The 26,471-nt window shown below is 50.7% G+C and overlaps 1 protein-coding gene across 3 annotated transcripts in view; it reads left to right on the top strand.

Annotated features, from left to right (window-relative positions):
* The window catches only part of PLOD3 (procollagen-lysine,2-oxoglutarate 5-dioxygenase 3), a 30,193-nt gene extending 4,454 nt beyond the window's left edge, over positions 1 to 25,739 (top strand). For all 3 annotated transcript variants that reach the window (XM_044421411.1, XM_044421410.1, XM_044421409.1), the window contains exons 2-19: positions 7,796 to 7,887; positions 8,666 to 8,802; positions 9,824 to 9,987; positions 11,717 to 11,829; positions 12,306 to 12,369; positions 12,866 to 12,963; positions 13,263 to 13,364; positions 13,809 to 13,940; positions 15,273 to 15,394; positions 16,781 to 16,885; positions 17,197 to 17,322; positions 17,422 to 17,563; positions 18,087 to 18,200; positions 18,943 to 19,008; positions 19,102 to 19,206; positions 20,277 to 20,423; positions 21,784 to 21,909; positions 24,065 to 25,739. In XM_044421411.1, coding sequence (XP_044277346.1) covers positions 7,852 to 7,887; positions 8,666 to 8,802; positions 9,824 to 9,987; positions 11,717 to 11,829; positions 12,306 to 12,369; positions 12,866 to 12,963; positions 13,263 to 13,364; positions 13,809 to 13,940; positions 15,273 to 15,394; positions 16,781 to 16,885; positions 17,197 to 17,322; positions 17,422 to 17,563; positions 18,087 to 18,200; positions 18,943 to 19,008; positions 19,102 to 19,206; positions 20,277 to 20,423; positions 21,784 to 21,909; positions 24,065 to 24,220 — 2,055 coding nt within the window. In that variant the 5' untranslated portion in view covers positions 7,796 to 7,851 and the 3' untranslated portion in view covers positions 24,221 to 25,739. The remainder of the gene's footprint in view (positions 1 to 7,795; positions 7,888 to 8,665; positions 8,803 to 9,823; positions 9,988 to 11,716; positions 11,830 to 12,305; positions 12,370 to 12,865; positions 12,964 to 13,262; positions 13,365 to 13,808; positions 13,941 to 15,272; positions 15,395 to 16,780; positions 16,886 to 17,196; positions 17,323 to 17,421; positions 17,564 to 18,086; positions 18,201 to 18,942; positions 19,009 to 19,101; positions 19,207 to 20,276; positions 20,424 to 21,783; positions 21,910 to 24,064) is intronic.
* The last annotated feature ends 732 nt before the right edge of the window (positions 25,740 to 26,471 follow it).

The following is a 26,471-nucleotide window of genomic DNA, read 5'->3' as shown; positions in this document are numbered from 1 at the left end:
GTCTGAACTGGTTGCTGGCCAAAAGCTACTTGAAATTCACGCAGCCTTTGGCCCGTGCAAGGCCCACCCCGGCCTTCAAGGAAAGCTTTCTCTGCTGTGGAGGGACGCGTATTCCTCATGGTCGGAATATCATGGGCAAAATGAGAAAGAGTTGCAACATGAACAATTGACATGCAGGGCAGTCCATCTATGCTTGCTTAGAGGTCTCTCCTATTGTGTTCAGTGCATCAAATTGAGAGAGTAGCTCCCTCAATTCTCACTCAATGCTTGACACCATTTTCCTCGCCTTATATGTGTGAGAGAGAGCATTTTTCCCTTATCCAGGGACCTGATTTGAGGGGATTGGAATGTACAGAACTTGGGAAACACTTGCTGTTAGGGACTGAGGCGGAGCAAAACAGCTTGCAATTTTGCCAGGATTCTGTCCTTGTTAGGCCTTTCTCTATCACTCAACGCAATCTCCCCCAGCCTGGCAGCCTTCCAGATCTGTCAGACTACAACCCCCATCGCCCCCAGCACAGCGGCCACGAGCACTGAGCACAGAAAAGGCAGACTTAGCTCTCCAATAAACATTCCAGGGAGACGGATCTCCTCCCCGTTCCTCTCCTGCCTCCGCCTATAATTATTTCTACAGAAATCGCTGGATCGCATTTCAGGGGGCTGGCGGCTTCGGCCATTGTGAAATGTTGACCTTGCCGCTAGAAGATATTTACTGCTGGTGTTGTGGAGACAGCCGTCCAGATTTGGAGACGAGCCGCTAGATCTCTGTGAATAGACTGCTGGCAGACGGGGTACTGAGGGGTAATGCTAGCTGGAAGGGACCGAGGGGCCCTTGGCTGGTTAGGGATGTTTAAGGAATCATGTGAACTCCCACATGATGCGAGAGGAGAAAATCCCGTTGCTAGCAATTCTTTTCCTTTCCCCCAAAATTCATTCCTTTTAAAAATGTGCGACTTGTGAGTTATGAATGCTGAATTCCATGTTGGGGACCCTCTTCTGTGTGTGTGTGTGTGGGGGGGGACTCTTTGCACTGGTGGGTGCAGCTGAGAGCAAGACCCAAATACCCCCAATTCCTGGCCATCTAGGGGGCTCCGTGGGGCTGGTTTTGGCCCATGGGACTCTGGTTCCGCACCCCACAACTTGGTAGCCGCTGAGATGCTGCAGGGGAACGTGCTTTGTCCACATACCACGTTCCTGGCTTGGAGGATGTATAATTTTGCTTGTGTGCGGTGGGGAGGCAGGTCGAAGCTCAAGCAGGTAGCCAAAGGGGGCTCCTGCTGGCCACAAGACCACTAGAGTTGTGAATGCTGAGCATTTCCCTTCTCCTGCTTCTGCCACTTTGCCATATGTAAATAAGATATGGGCGCAGGACAGCTTAGCCTGCTCATTCCTACTTGTGGGCCCTGGCATAGCTCTCTTGCTGATCGCCACTTGCCTCCAACTTGGTTTGAGCACAGGAAGAAGGCATCTCAGGGGGTCTCACCGCCAGGCCCTCGGCTGCTGTGAATAAACTGAGAAAGGGGTTTAAAGAGCCGTTCAGCCACATGTACAGAGGCGGATTGAGGGAACCTTGGCTTTGGGGGATCCGATGGGAAGCCAGCAAGGGGGCCAGATCGTTTACGCCGTTGCCTGGCCCTAATTCAAAGCTGCCTCCCCGTTGCAAGCAGGTGAAATCAAACAGCTGAAATGTAATGTGCAGCGTGCAAAACGAGTTTCTCTGCAGAACTTTCTGATCTGCTCGAAGCGATTTGTTTTCTCAGCCCTGCTAGAATTAATATGCTGTCGTTCCAAGGCCTCCGTTGCTGTTCACAGTGAAAGAAAGGGGGAGCGAGCTGCTGCGTACCCCTAAGTGACATCATTCAGATCCTGAACTTGGGAAACTGAATTTGGAGCCCTAGTCCTCTTTGCACAGACTCCCCCCGCTCGGCTGCCTCGTCTCACCCTGACATTTTGCTCGGATTCTTTGCCTCGTCTGCTGCCAGGTCCTTCCCTCGTTTTGCCTCCCACCTGGGCTGACCGGTTCTTCTTTACTTTCTGTGGTCAACGAATTCTCTCTCTCTGCCCAGGATGGAGAATTCGAGATGTTTCTGGCAGGTTCTGGAATTCTCTGGTGACCAGCTGCGACACCGACACCGGAGAGACTTGAGCCAGACTTTCCGATGTTTGCGGAGGGGAAAATAGTAGCTTGAGAAAAGCTTTGCCAGACGGATTTGATCATGGCTTGGCAGCTTTGCCTGCAACATTGGCAGCCAGGGGAAGAAAACCCTCTTTAAGAGGTGTCTCCTTTGGAGGGGGCAGGCAGGGAGTGGGAAACCTTGTGCTTCTGTCCTGAAGGCCCTGGACTACAAACCCCATCATCCATGACCTTTGGCCACTGCTACCTGAGACTGATAGGTGTTGGAGCCCAACAAGCAACCGAAAAGCTGCATTTCTCCACCGCTGTGTTAAATACCATTTGTGTGGGGGAGGATTCTTCACCCATCTGGAAAAGATTCCCAAGGCTGCATACAACAGTAAAACCTTTACAGCATTGAAAGTGCCCAAAACACAACCAAACAGGAAGAACACAACAAAAACCACAATTAACCCAACCACAGTGATCGTCTCTAGGGAAGGCCAGAACAGAACAATGGTTTCAGGGCCTCCTGAAAAGCCTGTGATGATGATTCTATGTTGTAAGCCGCCCCGAGGCTTCGGCGAATGGGGCGGCATAAAAATGTTTTAATAAATAAATAAATAAATAAATAAATAAATAAATAAATAAATAGACTCTCAATAGAAACTTATTCCAGGAATGGGGGGCCACTGGAGAGAAGGCCCTCTTCCATGTGGTCATCCACCTAACAGCCCTGACAGGTGGGGCAGACGAGGAGGGCTTCTCTTGCTCACCTTAAAGCATGGGCAGCCTGATGCAGGTAAAGGCAGCCTTTCAAGTTATTCGGTCCCCAAATGTTCAAGGTCAAAACCAGGAGTTTAAATTGGACTTGGAAATGCAGCAGTAACCAGTTCAGAAGGCGCAAGATGGGCGGCACTCCGGGGTCTGCATTCTGCAGCAGCTGATGTTTCTGGGCGATCTTCAAAAGTCGTCCCATATGCAGCCCATTGCTCGTATGTGGATAACTGAGGTGAAGTTCACCCTCTCCAGGTAGGGCTATAGCAGAGCTAGCAAAATGCACTCTGGGATACTAGGATTCCCCAGTTAGCACAGAGTATCTGACAAATCCAACCTGCAGCAGGTCACAGCCAGCTTGGATTTAAGGCAGAAACTGACACCCAACCTAGCGTGCCAAATCTTGAGATGGCCTCCTAGTTGGGAGACTTTCAGCAGACTGGCTTCAGGTTTATGGGCCTCTTTCAGGCAATCCTTCTGCAGCCCTGCCTTTCTCAACCTGGCGGCCTCCAGATGGTTGGACTTCAGTTCCCATCATTCCCGATCCAGGGTACCCCAAAAGTCAGGATTGCTAGGAGCTGCGGTTCAAAGCATCTGGGAAATCGGGGAAAGCTGCTTTTCCAGCCCCATCAAGTCTGCACTGCTGGGAGGGACACATCTGACTCTTCTGGGTGGACGTGACATAATGTGCTTTTTAGTTCCCTAGGGATCTTAGCATACCGCATTTTTAAAAAAACCAAGCAAAAAATGTGCTTCTAGTCCTCATGGTCTGAAGATGTAGCGGTGCATAATAGTGGCTAGGGGCAATCTTATGGTGCTCATCCTGTTGCACTAACCACTGGTTGACCAGGGCAGGGGGGAAAAGCCGAAATCCTCCTAGCATTACCAAAGGTGCCCCAGCCTGCTCTCAGCTTCTCTGCTTCCACCTTCCTGTGCCAGAGCGGCAGCCTTGGCCGTCCCCCAAAACCACATTCCTGGTCAACTGAAGGGCTCATTGAAGAAGCGGAGGCCCCGCCGCTGCCGCCACGAGAGCCAAAAAAGGATGAGCAAAACGTTTAAATAGACAAAGCAGAGGGCCTCCTGTCCAACGGCACCCTGCCGCCGAGAGGGACCCGCTTAGCTGGGCTGGCTGTTCAGAGGAGGTGTAACGAAAGAGTGGCAAGGAGTCTGAGGAATGTGGGATGGCCAGCCGTGTGTCCAGGACTCCAAGCCGTCCCGACAGGATACCTTTCACCCCGGATTCCCTTTCCTTGAATTCCTGACATCCAGAGACTGAGCGCAGCTGCTCAGCTCTGGGACTCTCATCGGAAAAACCGCCTCTGCAGACTTCTGCCCATGCTCTGGGGTTAAGCTCTGCTGGATGGTTGGACTAGGAGCGAGGGATGGTTGGCTCTGAGACAGATCAGCTGATAAGATGGAAGAACCGAGTGTATCATTTCAGCCTGGAGGTGCTTTTGAGGGTGGAGGGTGGAGTGCTTTCTTTAAATTTTCAGAAGCAGCAAAGTAGCACAGCAGAAAGGGCAAACGTCTCTTGGCTCGATTTTTGTCTCCTGGGAGCTTTTTATGTAGACATTCGAAAAAGGTTCCCCTCCAAGTGGCATCACTATCTGTTCAGGATTCGCCATCTCATTCTGGGCTCTTTGCACCCATGCATCAGCCCTTGAAATTTACCAGAATCTGCGTTTTTTCCAGCTAGGTCCTATAGAGTTTTGGGATACAGCCCTCGCTGGACATAATTTGTGCCAATGTCTATTTGTGATGTTTGGGAGGCAGGAGGCAATGTTGCAGTACATGGAGAGGGTAGAGTTAACCCTTCCATCCCCAGCCGTGATTTCCCCTGGCCATTGTCCCCTGCGTGGCAGTTAAGAACAAACCTTCTCTTGGCACCCGGGGCTCTGGGAACCAGATTCAGGCCTAGCATCCAGGCTTGGCCACACCACTGTATGAGCAAAGGCTAGAACTGAATTTCTCCCCAGAGAGATCATGGGTACAAAGCAAGGGGGTGGCTTGGTGGCCATTTTGCCTGGGTGAGCCGAGAGTGCAAGCGTGGTGTGACTCAGAGGCTGCCCCCTAAAACCCAGCCCATGGGCTTATGAATAACATCCTTTTCACGGCTAGTGTTGGCTGCTCGCACGATGAGAATGGAAGAGCGAGCGCTCCCAGCAGAATTAGGGATGTTCAGCCAAGCCCGCAGCTGCATGGACCTCCCCCTTCCCTGCCGGAGAATCTGTCCACCCCCATGCACATGAGAAGAAACAGTCTGTATTCCCCAGAAATCCAGGGCATTCACACACATCTCCTCGTGGAGGCTGGAGACCGTTGGGATGCTGGTCAACTCATTGGCCCAAGGCCATTATCTTGACTGCAGTCCAGCCACCATCTTTGTGGCCGTACACTGCACCATAGGGCAACTGGGAGGGAGGACAGATTTCAGGGAAAGCCATGTGAGCTGAGACTGAGGGAGCTGGGTCTTTTCAGCCTGGAGAAGAGGAGACTCCGAGGAGAACTGTTAGTGACATACAGGTACATGAGGGGGTGTCACGCAGAGGTGGGTTGTGACCTGTTTCCTCCTGCGGTGGAGGGCAGGATGCGTTCCCATGGAGCAAAGCTCAGGGAACCAAGGTTCCGTTTGGATGTCAGGAAGTACTTCCTGATGGTTAGGACCCCGAGGGTGTGGAATGGGCTTCCATGGGAGGTGGTTGAAGCCCCATCAGTGAGGGTGTTCAAGGATAGGCTGGACATGTACATGGTGGGCACGTCATGAGCAGAGCCGGCTGGAGCCCGGGGGTCAGACTAGATAGCCCAGGAGGCCCCTTCTGACTCACTCTGTTTCTGTGTTTCTAAATACTGTTAGAAATTGACACCAAGGATACCACTGCGGTTGGCAGGATACGATGAGGGCACTGGGAATTGGGGGAACTAAAGGACTGGGTTGCTTGCTGGCTGACCCTCCATCCATGAGGGCTGAAATGAATTTGGGCTGCGATCTTTCGTCAAATTTCCTGGGAGCACTTTTGAGCACTCATGCATGGGATTCCACTCTTGATGCAGAACTGGGGGAAAAAACCCAGGCAGACACTGCCTTTTAATTAGCCTAACTTACCTGTTTTTCCCCACTGTTGCTATTATTTTGTTCTTTTCCTGCTTCAGATATAATCTTTATCATTATCCTTATTGGAAAGGCGGGCAGATCCAGTGGAAACACGGCATCTAAATAGCCAAGCAGCGGATGGTTATATTTTCAAGTATTCCTGTGATTGTCCTTCTGATAAAGTTAATGGTTTATAATAGCCTTCCCTGACTTGGAGCCCTTCAGATGGGTTTGACTGCAAATCCCAGAATCTCCCAAATGCTGGGTGGGGGATGCTGGGATTTGTAGTCCAACAAGTCTGGAAGCACTCCAAATTGAGGAAAGCTGTTCTACAGAGACCTGCTCATTCTTTGGCCATCCAAAAACTTTGGCACAAGCAGATGGTCCAGCCCTAAGCCAAACAGTGCGTGAATGAGTGAGAACGAACATCTCACATCTCACGTCTGTTGCTCTTAATGATGTGGGTGTTGTTTTTGGATCCCTTCCTTGCCTGCACAACGTTCTTGCACTGGGTACCTAGGAGAACGTGCAGTTCCAGGCTCAGGTGCGGAATAATCCAGATCCAAGTAAAACACTCTGCAAAGCGTTTTCCTGCGTCAACAGAGGCCCAGGTAGTCCAGGCTTACCTCCTCCATTCTCCCCCTGCTCTCCTCTGGGCCCCCTTTGCCTTCCTAGGCCCCCTCCCCCAATACAGAATAGAGGGCTTTCCTTTTAAACCCCTGCAGCGGCTGGTTGCTCCGGGGACAAAGGAACATCTCTCAATCGGCTAATCGCTAGGAATGTGACAGCCCCCACTGCAAAGCACGATACGGGATCGCATGAAAGTTGGAAGGAGGTGTTTGGGTGAAGGCTTTTGTCATCTTGTACACAGAATGCAACTGGAGCAAAACCTGGACCTGAGTATTCTGGGGAGTAAGCTGGATAATTAAGTGCCAAACTTCATGCTACAGGAAAGATATTTGCTTTACGCATGTTCAAAACTAATGAAGAAAATGCCACACTCTGTGCCCCCAAACCTGGCCAGGGTTTTCTGCTGAGAATCTCTCCTTTTTCCCCACCACCAGATCAAAGGGGGTACAGATCAAAGCTCCATGGTTTCTTTTACTCTAAAATAAGTGACCAGTTTAAGTACATTTTCCCCAAACATCTTTATCAAATGTGTAACTTGGTCCTTAGCCCAGGAACTCCGAAGACCATTTCTAATGCTCCATATGTTTGCTACAGGTTGTGGACAGATGTTTGGCAGAGGCTAGTCCATGCGGGTTGAGGTTGATGGGAACTGTAGTCCAGCACATCCAGAAGCACATGGTCAGGAAAGGCTGGAGTGCAAAATTGGACTTAGATCCAGGTTCAGATTCTACTTGGTCACAAAACTCTGTGGGTTGCCTCAGCCATCCCTTATCCTAGCCTACCTCGCAGGGTTATTGCAAAGATAAAAGGGAGTTATACAAACCTGGGAGAAGGATTGAACAGTAAGAAACTCCTGCACATTTTCCTGCATAAAAGAGCCCTTGTGAAATTGTCCTTGGCAGGACACATCCCGAAACCTTAAATCCTGAGTGTCGGAAAAATAAAAACGGCAAATGATTTGGTGCCATCATCTGCTTTCTAGGCACCAGCTTCTGGAACAGTTGGAAAATGCTCGGCATTCTTCAGCAGCTGCCAAAAAATTTTAAGAAGCTTGGTGCCCAGGAGCAGTAGGTTTTTGTAGTCCTGTGTGCCTGGAAACAGGGCCATGTAGATCTTCCCCTGACGAAGTTTTAGCTTCCTTTCTTTGACCTGTTCGGGCTTGTGTGTGTATGTTTCCTCTTCAGGCAAACTCTTGGTCCTGACGGCAGCCACGGAGGAGACGGAGGGGTATCAGCGCTTCATGCGGACTGCCAAATACTTCAATTACACCGTGAAGGTGAGACAGTTTCTCATCTTCAAGAAAATCTGAGCTCCCCTCACCCCAGTCTCTGCCCGCCCAATTGCTGCCTGCATCAGGGGAGACCGCCCTGGTTCAGCCTGGAATACCGGGGAGCCACTCCGCAATAGCTGAGAACAGGGCTTCTTGCATCACGGCGCCCACTCCCTACCACTGCAAATCCGTGGGGCCCTTTTCCGGTTTTTGGGTACCTCCCAAAGCCACATAGGTCTGACAAGCTTTCCCTAAGCGGCAATCTTGTCCTGCATGTTTCCTCTGCCAAGTTTTACACGGTATTCCATGATGGCTCAATACTATTTTGTTGGGATGTCTCTTAGAAATGTCTTTAAAAATATATCTAAAATTGTTTGTAGACAGTCTTCAAGGGTGGACCCCTCTGCAGGTGGCACATGAGATTAAAAAATGGATATGATAGAATCAGCAATGCAGTCTCAGGATATTATTCATCTGGGAAGGGCAGAGAAGGCTGTTGGGACCAACCCCCTGCTAAATGCAGGACTTTAGCTCAAGTTAAATCGTCCGTGTTAAGAGCAGCGGGGTTGAGTCACCACAGCAGGCAGATTGCTCTTTGGGCCTTCCTTTGGTGGCTGGCACACCACGGATTCCTCCTTCCTGCTTTCTAGAAGACGGTTGGACCCAGATGGGGCCCAGTAGGAACCCATCTGAATCATGCTGGGTGGGGAAAGGGTTTTGCTTCTAAAAGGGAAATGATGCATTTCTAGCTTTGTCTTACTTGCCGACTGTGGTATTTCCCAAGACTCTTGGCCTGGGTGAAGACTGGAAGGGAGGAGATGTTGCCCGGACGGTGGGTGGAGGTCAGAAGGTCCGTTGGCTGAAGGCCGAAATGAAGAAATTTGCGAACCAGGAGGACATGATCATCATGTTTGTGGACAGGTGGGCTCAGGAACATTAGCCTGGAACCGTAGCGGGGAAAAGCAATGCCGGGAGACTGATAAGGCCGCATTTGGGGTCACTGGAAATGCCGCGCTTCCTGGAGTTTGGCTGCTTCCACAAAGCTGGAAGGCTGGTCGCAATATCAAGCCCAGGGCGTATATTACCAGCATCCTGACTTGACTTTCTTATGGGCCAGTTTCTCTGTGCCTCCCTCAGTAACATGACAGTAGACTGGGTATGATGGTAACCCTTGCAGGGTTGTTGTGATGATTAGATTTAAATGTTTTTTTCTTTTTTATCTGCCTGGTGTGTAACATTCTGAACAGGTGGGATGTGGAAATAATATTTTGAACGGTGCAGGCTGCAAGTGAATGTTCTGAGGTTGGCACTGCTCTATTTCAAATCAGTGCATGATTGGGAGGCCAAGATCTTTCCTTCTGGGTGTCGGGGTGCAGGACAGGAAGTGCAAGGCACAAGGGAAGTGGCTGACAGACTGATGCTTGTCTTGATAAATACTGTTCTCAATGCAGAGGTGATGCAGGTCAGGCATTTTTTCACCCTTCCAGCTGTTTCTACCTAGTGTGGCCTGGGAAGATCCCCAGCCACTTGTTATATTAAGCAGTATATAAATATTGGTATAAATCAATAGGTCTGTATTAAGATTTCTGCACTCAGCAACCTATTCTCGAAAATCAATGGGCAGCCTCTTGAGCCTGACAAAAGAGCATGATTTTATGCACAGCTGTCCCCCTCTGGCGCCCCTTGGAGAAATCACAGGGACGTGGAAAGGCGTGATGAAACAGAAATCTGACTGCTGAATATATAAGGACGCCCTTCCTTCCAGAGTCCTAGAGAACAGTTCTCCACACCTAGATCTGCTGCTGAAATTCAGCATCAGGGATCAAGGACCGCAGAAAAGGATGGCAGAGATGGACTGAAGCCAGGCTGGATGTAGTTTGTCCAGTCGGAATGGAATGTTGTTTTGTGCACGTGCCCAGAACTTGTCTTCTTCCATTCTCAGCTACGACGTGATCCTGGCAGGAAGTCCCATCGAGCTTCTCTGGAAGTTCCTGCGGTTCAAGAGCAAACTGGTTTTCTCAGCAGAAAGCTTCTGCTGGCCGGAGTGGTCACTGGCTGAGAAGTACCCGCCGGTGTCCGTGGGCAAGCGTTTTCTGAATTCTGGAGGTAAGCAGCTCGTTGCATCGAGGGCTGGAAAGAAATTCTGAGGACATTTCAGAGTAGCTAAAAGCATTTCTCCTCCTATCTGTGTCTGCTTGGACATCTTCAGGAGTCCTTTTATAGGTACCTCCTCCAAAGGAAGCCAAAAGGAAGAGGGCTTTCTTGGTGCCAGCATCCCATTCATGGAATAAACTCTTTGACGTTTGTGTGGTGTGTACATTGTTGTCTTTCTGTGTCAGGCAAAAACTTTTCTATTCCCCCAGGCATTTTGGAGATCTAGTTCAAAGTTACAGTGACTGCTTATTGACCCCCTATTTTTATTATATTGCATTGTTATTCTTTTAAATATTTGTATTTTATATTTCTAACTGTGAGCCAGTGTGGTATGGTGGTTTGAGTGTTGGGCTGAGACTCAGGAGTTTGGAGTTTAGTCCTGACTCACCATGAAACTCCCTGGCTGACTTTGGGTCAATCTCTGACCTTCAGCCTAGACTACCTTGCAGGGTTGTTTTGAGGATAAATAGGAAGGAGGGGGATCATATAAGCCACCTTTGTTTCCTTGGAAGAAAAAAAGGTGGGATATAAATGCAATAATAAATCAAACCAGTGAATGGTGTTTTAAAATGGCTTTTTACTTCCAAACTGGTTGTAACCTGCCCAGATAACGACATGTATTGTGCTGATTTGAATTATGCATAATCTGCCCCAGAAAAACTCAGATTCTGCTGTGGGAGTTCATGATCTGAATGTGTGCTCGGGTTTTGCGTACTTTTTATGGCACACGACAGGTTTCAAAACAGCATGGAAGCTATTTTGGAAGTGACGGTGGGGGTGCAAAGAATAACGGAGTGTTGGGCCTAGACCCAATGGCTGTTGGGGTGGAGGAAGGAGCATCCTAGGGGCATGGAAGAAAAGACCCCCACTTTGTGCATGAGGGGTACTGTTGGTGCTCCTTTCTGGCTAGTTTCCATCTCTTTACTGTTCATACCTGTCAAGTGTGTAGTAGCAACCATATGGACTAGAAGCTTGTGGGGTAAAGCATAGGAACCAGTATTCTCCAGGTACCAGATTTGATGCTGGTACCTGGAGAGCCAGTGTGGTGTAGTGGTTAAGAGCATGGGACTGGGACTCGGGCGATCTGGGTTCTAGTCCCCGCTCAGCCATGGAGCCAACTGGGTGACCTTGGGCCAGTCACAGACTCTCAGCCCAACCTACCTCACAGGGTTGTTGTTGTGGGGATAAGATGGATGAAGACATGTAAGCTGCCTTGAGCCCTTTGTAGGAAAAAGGCAGGATATAAATAAAAAATAAATAAAATGCTAGCTGCCAGGTTATGGGTCTGCATAGCAAGCCAGCAGGTGTGAAGAATACAGAGAGCCCTGGAACCTAGTGATCGGGTGAATGGGGTCGTGGCCTCCTCTTCAGCCACTCTGGACTCTTCTAAAGTTCTTCTAGATGTGCAGCGTTCAGGGCAGCATTAAAAAGTCCCTCCCCCATTAGTAATAACCCAGCGAGTCTACTGGGCCAGTGTATTTTTGAGCAAGCTGTGCCAATCTTTTTGAAGGCTGCCCCATTCCATCAGCAGATTTGGTGTCCAGTGAGCACAGAATCCCAATGAATTCCTGCTTTCATTAACTGAGCAACAGAAAAGTTTCTAGTCCTCAAGACAGTAAGAGGTGGCCGGAATACTCCATTTCCCCAGAGTCCCCCAATGGTCGGTCTCTCTGTCTTGCAGGATTCATTGGTTATGCCCCCACCATCCATCAGATTGTGCAGTTGTGGAAGTACAAGGATGACGACGACGACCAGCTCTTCTACACACGCATCTACTTGGACTCTGCCTTGCGGGTGAGTACAGTGAGAGAGGAGCAGCACGGATCCTTATTCCCCCCATTCTCTGCAATTCCCGCTGCCTGGGCCTTCTTCACAGCACCCTGATTCTCAACACGTAGACCAATGAAACTTGACACATGTGTAATCCAGCCGATTCTTGCAGAAGTCTGGAAATGGCACACCTGCCTCTCTCCAGCGCAAACCTTGCAGTGGGGAGCCTATTTTATTGTCACATTCAATACTAAGCAAACAAAACAGAAAGGACCTCTGGACCACAAGAGTGATGCTTTTCGGTCTTGGGGAAGATTTGCCACGGCAGCCAAGCATGGACTCTTGGCTTGCGAAATGCGAGCTGGTTCATTGATGGAGAAGATAATGTAACACTGCTTTTCTGCTCAACGGAATTATAATTGTGCACTGGGGATGCTGGTGGAAGGACCTGTTGCGTAAAGTAATTTTCTCCTCTGGGCTCTTCCTTGCTGTCTCCCTAGGAGAAACACGGGATCACCCTCGATCACAAGTCAAAAATCTTCCAGAACCTCAATGGTGCCATCGGTGAGTGATCGGTGCTCTCGTCACTTCCGGTGGCGTGCAAGCAAACGCACCCATACTGGGGGAAGCAGAGCCAGACAGCTGAGCTTTAGGAACTGTCCTTTGCATGGAACTTAGTCGCCAAAATTCAGCACCTCCCACCTAGAGAAACAGCAGGGCTTTCTCGGTGCAGAGGACTATTGTAAAAGCAGCCAAGTTTCTTTTATTTTTACTAAAAGTATTTCTGTGCCCCCTTTGAGTCAGAAGCTCTCTAGGCCACGAGCAAGCAGGTTTCCCTAATGTTTTTGAAGATCCCAGCTCAAAAGAGAGGCAAGCTGCAGATTACGAGGGCCACCATGCAGTGGATGTCTCCTTAGTAGAATCATAAACTTGCAAGGGGGTAGGAAACGAAAGGGTTCCGTTCCCCCACAGCTGTGATTCCTAGGTCAGAAGGAATGAGGTCAGGATGATGCATTGGATCCATGCTTTTCTTCTATCCTGACTGCTCCTCGTTTAACAGACGAGGTCGTTCTGAAATTCGAGAAGACCCGAGTGCGTGCCCGGAACGTTGCTTACGACACCATGCCAGTTGTCATCCATGGGAACGGACCTACCAAGGTAAACTCTTCCCGTCCCACTGCAATCGGGCATTTATATCTGGGAAACGTGGGACATCAGTGCTGGATAGAATTTGTCTTGGGACTTAGTAGTAAAACCGGGTGACCGTCTTTTCCAATAACCTGGCAAATTCGCTCCGCTCCAAGGGCTTCTAGCTCAGTTCAGTTTTTAGAAAGTGATGGTTGCCATTTGGCTGGTGGTGACAAAAGCCGTGAGAAAAATCCCCCGTTGGGGATACCCTGGGGCAAGCAAGCTCCTTTTCGCCTTCGCCACCTGCATTTCTTCTTCTGTCTCTGCAGTTGCAGCTGAACTACCTGGGAAACTACATCCCCAACGCGTGGACGTACGAGGGGGGCTGTGAGGTGTGTGATGAAGGCCTTCTGGATCTGACAGACGTGCCGGTGAGTCAGTGGCCGAATAAGGATGGGAGAAGCTGGAGATGGGGGCAAGTTCTTTGAGCAGAGGCACAGAAGCTCAGATCTGAGGATGGAATCTCCCAGAGTCCCTTGGGGTTTCCCAGAAGGCCCTGCTCCTGTTTCGCCGTTGTAGTGGCTTTTCCATCATTGTCTGCCATGCCAAACGGTTGAAATACTCCTCCAAAGACTGACTTACTGGCTGTGAGAACTTGAAGCTACAGTACCCTGGCATTTTGGGGGTTTTTGCCTCTGGTTCCTCCACCACCTTGGAACGTCCCCAAAATGGAGTTTGATCCCTGAGCCAAAAGAAGTTAGATGTCCTGGTACTGAAGGAGATGGGTGGGTGGGGATCTTGCACTTTGGGTGGGGGGATATGCAAACGGTTTAGGGAAGCGTGCTCAGGTTTCCTCTGTCCCCACCTCTTTGCAGGAGTCAAGCTACCCACGAGTCCTGCTGGGTGTCTTCATTGAGCAACCGACCCCCTTTTTCCCCGAGTTTCTCCGCCGCCTCGTGACCTTGGATTACCCTTACTCACAGATCAGCCTCTTCATCCACAACCACGTGAGTTGTGCCCCTAAATCAGGCTGGATCTGACTACAGTGGCCATCATTCCCTGCCAGCATGTTCCCATTTGTCTGGGGGTGGTAGGCACTGTGATCGAACCCATTCGGGGAGGCACCAAGATGCCAGAAACTGCCTCTAAAGCACAGGCACTTTAAACTGATGACCCCAGTTGCGTTTGGGAATACAGAATTTTGGTGTAGAGCCTGCTAAGAGGTCAAGAGTACGTAGGCACCAGTTTTTCCCCGTGTTGTTTCTAGGAAATACTAAATACAGAGACATATTCAGACAACGTAGATAGTTGCCCTAAAAGGGCCTCCAGCATTTAAATCTGTGACTCCCATTTCATGTAAAAAGCACAAAATAGTTCTGTTTGCAGACGTGCACAAGGGCAAAGTGAAAGAATACAATGACTGGACGACAAATAATTTAAAACAGGGAGATCTTAATTTAAAAACATTAAGATTAAAGCAACTTGGATTTAAGATTTGGAAGTGGATTTTTACTCCTCTAAAAGCTACATGCAGAGTACTTAAAAGCCATGGAAAGGAATTATATGGTGTAAGAAAATGCTGAATCGTGGGCAGGCCAGAGGGCAGGGAGGGTCCCCTTGCATTTGCTCTCTTGACCACTGCTTTTACAAAGGGCACCACCGGGGGGGGGGTGATTTGGCTGGGGACTCCAATACTTAACCCCTCTCCAAACCCATTTCACAGTGAGCGCACGCGGGAGGCCTTCCCGCAGACACCACTTTCAAGGGAGGTTTGGTTGGGGGCGACAAGGAGAAGGGCCTGCTTTGTGGCAGCCCCCCAGTTATGGGACAGTCTCTCCAGTGAGGCCCTCCTGGTGCCAACCCTATGAATTCCCTCTCAGCCATTTGCCCAGTACAGAAATAAAAAAAAGTATTGAGGGAAATCAGGAGTGGAGCTTCATCCATTCCTACTCGCCTCCCCAATAATTTGAGCATTGCCTGTTTATCGTATTTATTACTGTAATTATTGCCTGTCATGTCCCCTCTTGGTGGGGATTCTCCTCTGCATTTTTACCCTCCCAACAACCCTGTGATTCATCTGGGAGTTGGTGAGTGGCCCAGAGACACTCCGTGAGCTTCAGAGTTGAGCAGGGACTGGAAACTGGATCTCCCAAGTCCTGGTCTAACCCCATGGCCGCTACACCGCACACACGAGAGAGAAGCTGAATCCAGCTCTTGCGGGGCTTTGTCTCTCCGGCACTTTGCAGCCCCTTGCTAAGCGTCCAGAGATGCTGCCCCATGTCGGGGTCTGGCTTCTCCGCGGCTTCTCGGGAGGGTGATGCATCTCGCTCTTTCCCCAGGAGGTCTATCACGAGCTGCACATCCAAGCAGAGTGGGAGAATCTGCGCGAGGCCTTCAGCAGCATCAAGCTCGTGGGCCCCGAGGAGGAGCTGAGCGAGGGGGAGGCGAGAGATATGGGCATGTAAGTAAATGCGGAAAGGTTGGATGAGGCGGGCGGAAGAGGCGAAGCGGCGCCCGAAGGTGCCGGTGGACCCGTGGAGGAAAACGAGGCCCCGTTGGCCAAAGTGCCAACTTTGTGCTCTCCCCACAGCCCCTCTGGCAAAGGCCTCCCATTCCTAACAGGTGTGTGATGGGCAGAAACGCAACAGGTGCAGCTTTCATTGCCTCTGCGGAGAACCACCCCGGCAGTTACAAAAATGAACTGTTCCCCAGAAATGTCCCTGTTCAAATCCGATCTCTACTGTCACTGATACAGCTAAAAGGTTATTTAAAAGCAAATTAAACTTGAAGTACCTGCAAAAGGATCCAGCTGTCTGGAAAAGAAATAAGTTGTGTATTTTGCAGGCAGGAGACCTGTTTGCTTGTGAGTAGACATGCAAGGACCTGCTATTTGAAAGTCCTGCTGAGTGATATTGATCTCTGTACCCCTGAGCTGGTTTTGTTGTTGTTGTTAGTTGTGACCCCATGGACAACATTCCTCCAGGCCTTCCTGTCCTCCACCATCCCCTGGAGTCCACCTAGGCTCACACCCACTGCTTCAGTGACTCCATCCAGCCACCTCATCTTCTGCCGTCCCCTTCTCCTTTTGCCCTCAATTGTTTCCAGCATCAGGCTCTTCTCCGGGGAGTCCTTCCTTCTCATTAGGTGGCCAAAGTATTTGAGTTTCATCTTCAGTATCTGGCCTTCTAAAGAGCAGTCAGGGTTGATCTCCTCTAGGACTGACCGGTTTGATCACCTTGCGGTCCAAGGGACTCACAGGAGTCTCCTCCAGCACCACAATTCAAAGGCCTCAATCCTTTGGCGCTCAGCCTTCCTTATGGTCCAGCTTTCACAGCCATACATTGCAACTGGGAAAACCATAGCCCTGACTATACGTACTTTTGTCGGCAGGGTCATGAGCTGGCTTAAGGTGGTCATGATTACACAGGGACCTCTCCTTTCCTTGCCTTGGGTTCTATCTGCATCATGGCTAGGGGATGCTGGAAGCTGTAGTCCAACATGTCCAGAGGTGCCAAGCTGTGGAAAGGTGATGCAAAACGCGATGGGTTCTGCCTTGGGTGGAAGAGAGGGAAACCTCTTACCCCGGCCTCTGAAGTGTGGAAGAAATCAAGGCTTGTAGGAAGATCGGGTACTTTTGTGAAGTCGTGTCCCCATGCCCATCCGCAGCCAGCCACGTCCCTGATGCTTCCGCCGACCTTCTCGCCGCTCCCTGTCTCTGCCCCTTGCGAAGCCAAGTCACTGTAGGCAGAAATGGGAACGGAAGCTGATGTAGGAAGAAAGGAAAGGGACTCCCGGGTATTAGGATGCACCGCATGGATCTCTGAACACCCATTTTCCCCTGCCACAGGGATCTGTGTCGGCAGGACCCAGCCTGTGACTACTACTTCAGCCTGGATGCCGATGTGGTGGTGACCAACCCGGAGATCCTCCAGATTCTCATCCAGGAGAACAAGTGAGACCTTCTTCTTCGCTTCCTCCACCTCCCTAGCACAGCAGATCAGTTGCAAGAATGTCTCCTTCCTGATCCCCCTTTTCATCGATGCGTATTTATATTCCACCTTTCAAGGAACCTAAGGCAGCTTTCATGACCCCCCTTCCTCTCAATTTTATCTTCACAACGAACCTGTGAAGTACAAAATCACCCCGTGAACTTCATGGCTGAGTAGGGACCCAGAGCTCCAGTCTGACACGCTGACCACTGCCCTGGCCTGGCCGTCTTTGCTCCTTTCAATTCTGGTGTTTCTCTTCTCCCCCGCAATTCAGGAATGTGATCGCTCCCATGATGTCCCGCCATGGCAAACTTTGGTCCAACTTTTGGGGAGCCCTGAGCCCCGATGACTATTATGCTCGCTCGGAGGATTATGTGGAGCTGGTGCAAGGCAAGAGAATGTAAGCTGCCGTGGTGGGGCATGAGTGGGGAGGACGGTTTGCTCTAGACTCCCCTCCTTTCGGCCCTAAAAATTCTCCCATCTCCTTTCTCCGCGGCAGCGGGGTGTGGAATGTCCCGTACATCTCGCAGGCCTACCTGCTGCGAGGGGAGACGTTACGCCGTGAGCTGTCCCAGCGCAGCGTTTTCACCTTGGACAGTACTGACCCGGATATGGCCTTCTGCAAGAGCGTGCGGGAGAAGGTGAGAAATCTTTCCTTTCCTCCCAGACCTGTAGGAACACAAGGTGTGTTCTGAAACATCCACCGAGCCCTTTCCCTACTTCAGGAGTTTCATCCGCTGATTAAATTCCTCAAGACAGAGTTTCAAGTCTGTCACCCTCATCTTAAGGGTAGAATATTTCCTTTTTAAAAACCCTCAAATTATTATTATTATTATTATTATTATTATTATTATTATTATTATTATTATTACATTTCTATGCCGCCCCTTGCCGAAGCCTCAGGGCGGCTTACAACACAATAAACTATATTGAAATACAATAGAACATAATAAATTACCACTAAATACAAAAAATACACTGAGGTAGAATTCCCCAGATCACAAAATTCTCTGCTCTGGCAGAGTGAATATAGCAATGTCTCAATGCACGGGAGACTTTGCTTTTTAGTGCTTCCGGGTTCCCCCCGCATGTAGGGGTTTGGGGATGCAGGCCTTATGAGCTGCTTCTTCCTCTTCCAACCCAAATTTGGGCGTCTCTTTCAAGGGCATCTTTCTTCACATCAGTAACCGGGATGAATTTGGACGTCTGCTCTCCACTGCCAGGTACAATGCATCCCGTCTACATCCGGATCTCTGGCAGATTTCGGAGAACCCCCTGGTGAGTGGCTGTCCAATGCTATACCTGTGGCACTTCCAGGATGCACAGGGTGTGACCTCACCGCACACACCTGCCCCAGGTGGGCCCTCCTGGTGCTGAAGGCTCACCTGGTAATGGCAACAGCAGCCATGACACTGTGAGGAAACCGCCATGAAAATTTCCCAGAATGCCTTGACACCGCATGACAATGTCCCACAACCAGGGCATTGTGGGAATTCAGTCTCTTCTGAGAAGGCTTCTTTTACATTTCTGATAGCATCCTAGAGTGATATTATATAGGCATATTAAGGGAAATTAAAACAGACATTCCCTTACACAGGTACCCAGCACTAATTGGGCCAGAGAGCCAGTGACAAATTGGGGGGAAGCTGACCAAGAATGCCATGTGCCTGGGCAAGAAAGACTCTTGAGTGTTGCTTTGGCTTTCTGTTTACCTTGACAATTGCATTCTCTTTCGTGCAACACGTGTTCAGAATCTGCTGTAAAGCTGGCAGAAGTTGGCCTTTCCAAGTGCTACAGTTCTTCAAAGAGGCAAAAATTGGGCAGGACAATTCCTGAGGTCCCCCTCTTGGACCTCTAAAGTTTAGAAATCAGTTGACTGTTACATGATATTCTTTCCTGACATTGTCAAAGCACTTCTCTGCAGACACAAAGTCCAGGAACTTGCTCCTTGCCATGAAAGCCAAAACAAATTCTCTGGGGACCATTAATGTCTCTGTGCTCGTTCCCCCTCTTCAATTAGGACTGGCAAGACAAGTACATCCACGAGAACTACTCGCAAGTGCTGGAGGGGGAACAGTTCGAGCAGGTAACTGCCCCTCTCTTGCAATCCGTCACGGTGCAGAATTCTTTCCTCCGGCTTGGTCTTTCCTCTCATGTGATCCCTTCTCCCTATCGGCAGCCCTGTCCCGACGTTTACTGGTTCCCGGTGTTCAGTGACCAGATGTGTGACGAACTGGTTGAGCAAGTGGAACACTTTGGCCAGTGGTCCGGGGGCAAGCACGAGGTAAGAGCGCCACATGGGCACGTTCTCCCGTCCTTCGGCACGCGTGTGACCAACGTGGGACCTGCTGACTCGTAAGGCGGTTGTCCGTCATGGTTTCTGTCCTCCTGGGTGGAGAGTGTCATCTCTCTCACCCAGAATCTCTAGGACCAGCCTGCCACATCTCCCAGAACCAGCATGAGGGACCCTCGCTTCGCAAGAACGTGAAACTTGAGAAGAAGGGGGGAAAAGTTACCCTGAATAGATCACCTCCTTTCCTCTTTCCTGGCTTCTCCTGCTGGTTTTGCAGGGTCCTGCTAGCGGTGGCACCATTTTTCCTCTTTTGCACAACTGTCATGTGGGGGAATTGGATTCAGGACAGGGTGGGGGAACCGGTGGTCAGCTGGGTCACCTCAGCCAGTTGGGGGGTTTTGCCTCCCCTCTCCCTGAGCCGTGATAAGGCTGGAAAAATCCTTTTGTTGGCACCAGTGGAAAATATTTTTAAGCCTAATTGCAGAGTAGGGGAGCAACTTAGGGAGGGGGCTGTAAGCGGGGACTTCTTCCCCTTGCACTGGGCGCATTTGGAAGTCTTCCATCGCTGCAAAACCCTGATTCTTCCCGGAGAAGAGGAGACATGCGCATGGAAAGGTGGCCCTGCTCAGGTTTGTTTTGACCCTCCCCATTTTAAGTGTGGGGGAGGCAACCCCATTGGGGTGCAGTCCCAGGAAGGCTAGATGCCAGGGAAAATGGCTTCCAAAGCCAGAAAGAATTCCAAGCCTGTTTTGTGGTCTTCGCCCGACTGATCTGTACGGCATGCTGCAGGACTGCAGTGTGCCTTGACCAAAGGCCAGCTGCGCCCAGACTTCTGGCCGTGTGGATGTGCCACTTTTGAACATCGGAATGCCACACGGAAATCCCTTCCTCTCTCTGAGAGAGGAGTCGATTTATTTCCAAGTCACCTCCAGATGTTCTGCTTTTTCCTTTACTTGGGGTGCCCTGTGGCCTGGACCTTCTTGGTGGATCGGTGGAAGCAGGGTGGGGGCTGGACTGGATGGTCTCATGGTGTCCCCTCCCTCTGCATCTGCCTGCGCTAGGATTCCCGACTGGCTGGCGGCTACGAGAATGTCCCTACTGTTGATATCCACATGAACCAGATCGATTTCGAGAAGGAATGGCTGCAGTTCTTGCGGGAATATATCGCGCCTGTCACAGAGAAGCTGTATCCTGGCTATTACACCAAGGTACCAGTTGCTGAGACGTGGGGAAACAGCAGCGGCAGCTCGTCTCCTGAAGCATCACAACAGAGGGATCAGAGAAGTTGGTCGCAGGCAGGAGGAGCCAGAATTAAGTATCTATTCCTAACGAAGGGGGGACTGCATTCTCCTCTTCCCACCACCCTGAAAAGTTTTGTTAAGTGACTAGTTCTCATGATTTAGCGTGAAAAGCAGCTAGCCTACAAAATTTCTTTCCGGCCCATCTGCCCATGTATGTGTCTGTCCTTCATGGCACATCAGTAGTCTGGAAGGCCGCATCCATAGGGTGCTGGAGTTATCATTGATGGAGGGGAAGTTCTGTAAAGTGCCTTGGACACTGCCCATTGGAAGGTCATGATAAGAAAGCAAGCGCAGAGGAGGGCAGAGGCAAAAAAGAGCTCTAGTTTACAAAAACTATTTGCATAGAGGAAAATCTTAACTCAGAATCTTAAAATAGTGGAGTTGGAAGGGGCCATGAAGGACATGGAGTCCAACCCCCTGCTCTTGCAGGACACCAATTTACACCATCCCACTAATCTGCACCTACCAGATGGCCCTTTACAATAGGTTCACTACAGCTGTCCAATTAACTCCAACAGTGTTCTGGAGCAACAGTGCTGGTGCATTGTGGGATGCTTGAAGGTTGTCCCAGCTGCCAGCTGAGCATCAGGGTGTCCCCTGGTATTGCCAAGGCCCAAGAGGAGACAGAAATGTCAGAGGAATCAGACACGGATTCTGTGAATTTAGATTCTCAGAAACCCAGTCTGTCGATTCTGCAACAACCTGTTTTTTTTTCCCATTGTCATGGATTTTATAGACCGGGTTTTTACTGGGGTGGGGGAGAGGTTGGTGCAAGAACACCAGAAGATCCTCTTGGATCTACCAGGGCAGTGGTGGCGAACCTGTGGCACGCATGCCATAGCGGGCATGCAGAGCCAAGTCGCCCCAGCATCGCCCCAGCAGCCGAGCATCGGATAACGGCGCACACAGGGGCCATGCGCATGCTCGGAAAGGAGTAGCGGTGCCAGGCGATGACATCATGAGCCGCGACTCGTCCGAGCTTTCGCATGGCCAGTCAGTGCGCTGCGAAGGACCGGCTGTGAGTTGTTTTTTCTAAACTAAAACCTCAGTTTGCAGGTTTTGTTGCCATGTTGGCACTTTGCAATGAATAGGAGGGTTCTGGGCACTCGGTCTCTCAGAGCTTCGCCATCGCTGCACGAGGGAACGCACAGGCCCGCGGGGCAAGCCAGGATGGGCAAGAGGCAGTCAGTGGTGGCGCTTTCAGGCGCCCTTTGCCACACTCGCCCGCATTTCCACGGAGCGGTGCTGACACGCTTCCGTTTCTCAGGCTCGCGCCATCATGAACTTCATGGTCCGGTACCGTCCGGATGAGCAGCCCGCCCTCCGGCCGCATCACGATTCCTCCACGTTCACCATCAACATCGCGCTCAACCACAAAGGGATCGACTACGATGTGAGCTCCCTGCGGGGCGGGAAGGGAGCCATCTGGGGGCTGAGGGGATGGGGGAGGGCAGGGTGGTGTGATGGGGACGGGGCTGAGCGGGGGATCCGTGAGATCCAGGACTGAGTCCCCACTCAGCCATGAAACTCATGGGGCGAACTTAGACCAGTCACCGACTCTCGGCACAGCCTACCTCCCAGGGTTGTTGTTACAAGGGCAGGACAGAGAAAAAGAGAATTCTATAAGCTGCCTTGAATTCCTTGAAAGGCAAAATGGTGGGCTGTAAATACAACCAATCAAACAAACCCTAACAGAAATGGTAAGAGCGCATCCAGAACCACCGCATTTAATTGGGTAGATTAACGGAATAAAAGAAAACACTGTTGGTGCCCCAGTTTAACAGGACAGTAAGCTTTTGATGAATATCTCTACTTTTAATACAAATACTTGGATACAATTCCAAGTATTTGGAAGGACTTGTTTGTTTTGGCTCCTAAAAGCTAGCCTAGACCTTACGAAGAACTTCTTGATAACACAGAAAGTTTTAGACAGTGGGGCAAGAGACCCCCTGGGAAGATGGCGGACTGCCTTTTGTTAGCAGGGCAAAATTGCGCCCAGCCCTCCGTCACAGTCAATTTCCCGTCCTGGAGAGGGATAGATGCGGATGACCCTCGAAGACCCTTCCAGCTGCTTGATCCTGTATGCCAGGGACGGGGAACCCATGGCTCTCCCAGTGCTTTGGCACTCCAGACACCCATCAGTCCCAGCCAGCATAACCAGGGGCTAGGATTGATGGGTGTCGTAATCAAACAGCAACAGACGGCAAGCACCGTTGCCTTGCTGCTCCCCACAAAAGGAGGATGCCTCTTTGGACACAGGCGCAGGGTCTGAAAACAAAGACCGTTTTCCCTTGCTTCAGAAGCTGTGGCTTGACACAAATCGCTGCAGCATGTGACGGTCAGGGATTCCTCAAGGAGAAGTCTTGTACTGGCACAGCATGTCCCCAGAGGATTTATTTTATTTTATTTTATTTTATTTTATTTTATTATTATTTTACCTTAGTATTTATATACTGCCCCATTCCCACAGACTTTGGGCACTTGCAGAGCATGTCCCCAGAGGATTTATTTTATTTTATTTTATTTTTATTATCATTTTATTATTTTATCTTAGTATTTATATACTGCCCCATTCCCACAGACTTTGGGCACTGGCAGAGCATGTCCCCAGAGGATTTATTTTATTTTATTTATTTTTTATTATCATTTTATTATTTTATCTTAGTATTTATATACTGCCCCATTCCCACAGACTTTGGGCAGTTGGAGAGTGGTCTAGCAGCCCCCTCAAATGTTTTTGGGCCGCTCTGAGTGTCCGTGCCAAGTGGGCAGCGTGGCCCAGCGGAGGCTTTCCTCTTGGCCTTGTTGCCTTTGACCCGGAGATGACGCGAGGACTTCGGACCTGCAAAACATGCCCGCCAGCCCGAGAAGTCACCCACTTCCTGAAGGGGGACAGTGAGAATGGACTGGGGGAAGTTTGGGCCTGGCCTCAGATTTGTCCCAGAATCCTCTGATGCTCAGAAAGGTTGCCATGACAGAAGTACAAGGACGTTTCCTAGCCAGGAAGTTGATGGATGGAAGGATTTCCTGGAAGGCAAAAGCGTTTAATTTTCAAGAAAAATCTGCAATATTAAACATGCAGCTTTTGTACTGCAAGCCCACTCACCCTTTCAAGTAAATAATTCCCATTATTTTATCTTACTGAATGAAAACTCTAGTTTCTTACCCTTTCAAGTAAATAATTCCCATTATTTTATCTTCCTTATCGAATGAAATCTCTAGTTTTATTTTTCAGTGTCTATGTTCAGAGTGAGAGCCAGATTTAGTCAGATTTAAAGAGGATAGCCATTAAAATCACTGGGGCTGCGGAGTCCACGATCCGCTTAAACCCCACTGATTTCAATGGGTCTACTCTTAAGTATGGCTAAATCTGGATCCGGCCTCCTCATAGCTTGCCAGGGGATGCTAGAGGTTGTTGTCCAACATACCAGCTTGAGGAAGAACCACTGCATGGCCTTCGCTTTAAAATTACCCATTCCCCCTGCTGAGGATGCTGACGAACCAGGAGCCGTTAATTTATTCTGCTTCTCTCTCTCCCACTTCGCCAGGGAGGCGGCTGCCGCTTCCTCCGCTACAACTGCCAAGTGGAGTCGCCCCGTAAGGGCTGGACCTTGCTGCACCCTGGACGCCTCACGCACTATCACGAAGGCTTGCCCACCACCAGCGGCACCCGCTACATCATGGTCTCCTTTGTGGACCCCTAACGCCAGCGCCACCCCCCACGCCTCGGCCCCGGGGTGCGGAGAGGCCGCCGAACGCAGGAGACATGCGGAAAGCAGGCCGAGGCGTGGGGGGCGGCCTCCTCTTCACCGTCCTCGGTGCCTTCCACGCGGGACAGAAACGGACGGCCTCCTGCCAGGTGCGGCAGGCACGGCCCTTTGCCCGGCACCGAACGTCGGTCACCGCCAGTGCCTGGAGAAGCCGCCGCCGCCTTGCAGCGCTCCGCCTGGGTGCCCTCCTCGCCTTGGGGTGCCGCCTCCGGGTTTCTCCCGGGCTCCGGGACAAGCCGCCCTCCACGGGTCCTCTCCTCCCAGTCTGTCCTTGCAGCCCCATTGCTGCAGCTGCCTCTCTCTCCTCGTGGCTTCCAGGTGGGCCAGGATCACACAGCCGGTGGCATCCGTCACTTCTCCTCACTAAATCCGGAGCTGAGCTGGTGAAAGAGGAGGAGGAGGAGAGCCAGAGGCCTCTTGTCTGGAGTTGCCAGCTTTCACCCGGTGCCCAACCACACCTGCCCTTGGGAGACACCGCTGGCTGTTTGTGCCCTTTTCTCTGCAAGAAGGGCTTAGTTGAGATCTATCCTAACGCCCACAGGCCTCCATCAGGTTAGCAGAAGCACATCAGACCCCGAAACCATTTCCTCAAGGAAAAGCAGCACGCAGGAGGGGCAAGGGGCAGCTCCCAGTGCCTTCACCCTTCACCTCAGGTCTTCTTCCTATCCCCTTCCTCGGTTTGTTCACCTTGATCGACTTTATTTGAGCCAAGTTCAAACTCTTCTTTTGTAGAAGAAATTTTTGAGCTAGGCCAGGACCCAAGCCTGGCCTCTGTGAAGCAGCAGGTGCTTCTGAGTCACAGCATCCCTTCCACCAACTGCTGCCCCTCTTGCATGGGAGAAGCAGCAAGAGGAAGATGTAGGTTCAGGCATGAGTCTTGGCCTTCCTCCGCTTCCGAGAACAAAGCTGCAGAGATTACAGCTACCCAGAAAACATGGGGAGACAGTAGCCAGGAAGGACGCAAATTTTAACTCTCAGCATTGTCACCCTTCTCCATCTGGACGTGTATTTGGGGCTGCAGACGGGGACAGACAAGTTTTGGAGGTTTATTGCAAACAGAAGAAAGTCTCAAACTTTCAGCTCCCCAGCAGCGGCTGACACTCTGTTTCTTAAACAGTTGAAGACGGATGCAAACACCCCGTTTCAGTTTGCGGCTGAAGATTATCCTCAGGTGCCACTGGAGGGGTGCTTAGCGCCCTTCCAGGAGTAGGAGGGGGAGGTCAGACTGTGGGGCATTGCTCTGTACTCGCCAGCGTGTCGAGGCAGGAACTCCGGGGCTGGAGAGCTCAGGTACAACACAGAGCCCTGCGTAACCCCCCATAATCCTGTGGGCTTTCTGGCGCTCAGCTTGACCTGGCCGGTGGGGTGGCTAGTGGCTTCCTACACAGAGCGTGCATTAAGTTATTGGCACTGCTGTTTCCCGGCGCGACAAATACATTTATGTTTTTAACCGGACTCCTCTTTCTGTCAGCAGCGTTCCACAATGTTTGTGTGGGGGAAGATAGGCTGGGAGAGCCTTGTCCCATTGGGCCTGGGGCAGCAGCCCCTTGCCCCCCCCCCCCCAAAGTGGGCAAGCAGGGCCACTCCATGGTCAACACTGGCCTCAGACCCCATTCACTCGCCCACCTTCTGGGTTCACACGACTTGGCAAGCTACCCTGCTTGGTTACCACAGTTGGTGGCTTTTTTCAATCCTGATCCACCCAAAAGGCAATCAAGAGGTTCCTACATTACCAGACTTCCCATGCTCCCCAGTCAGTCCTGCTGTTGGCCTCAATCCCAGGGTGCATCTGTGGTAGTCACACACCAGCACCACGCACACCATGATCCTGGGTTCAGACAACATAACAAGCCATGGTGGCACAGACAAGCATAGAACAAACCATGGTTTCCTTTGTGGTTTCTAAAGACTAATCTTACCGTGGTGAAATACCATGACTGGGTTCAGACAGCAAGAGAAACCAACAGGGTCTAAAGATCACCATGGCTTGTTACGTTGTCTGAACCCAGCCTCTCTCCTACCCACATCTCTTCTAGACTGCACTCTGGCATTACAAACCCTCTTGAAAATGCCCCCCCAAATAATTAGGCTTGTGAAAGCCCCCGTCTCCCCCCACCACGAAGGCTGTTTTAATAAGCAATCTGTGTCACATGGCAATCTCTAACCCCCAAAGGCAGGGACTGCA

Source organism: Varanus komodoensis, unplaced genomic scaffold, assembly GCF_004798865.1.
Source record: "Varanus komodoensis strain SLA01 unplaced genomic scaffold, ASM479886v1 scaffold119, whole genome shotgun sequence".
NCBI lineage: Eukaryota > Metazoa > Chordata > Lepidosauria > Squamata > Varanidae > Varanus > Varanus komodoensis.
Note: the sequence above shows the minus strand (reverse complement) of the source record. Positions and strands in the feature narration are given on the sequence as shown.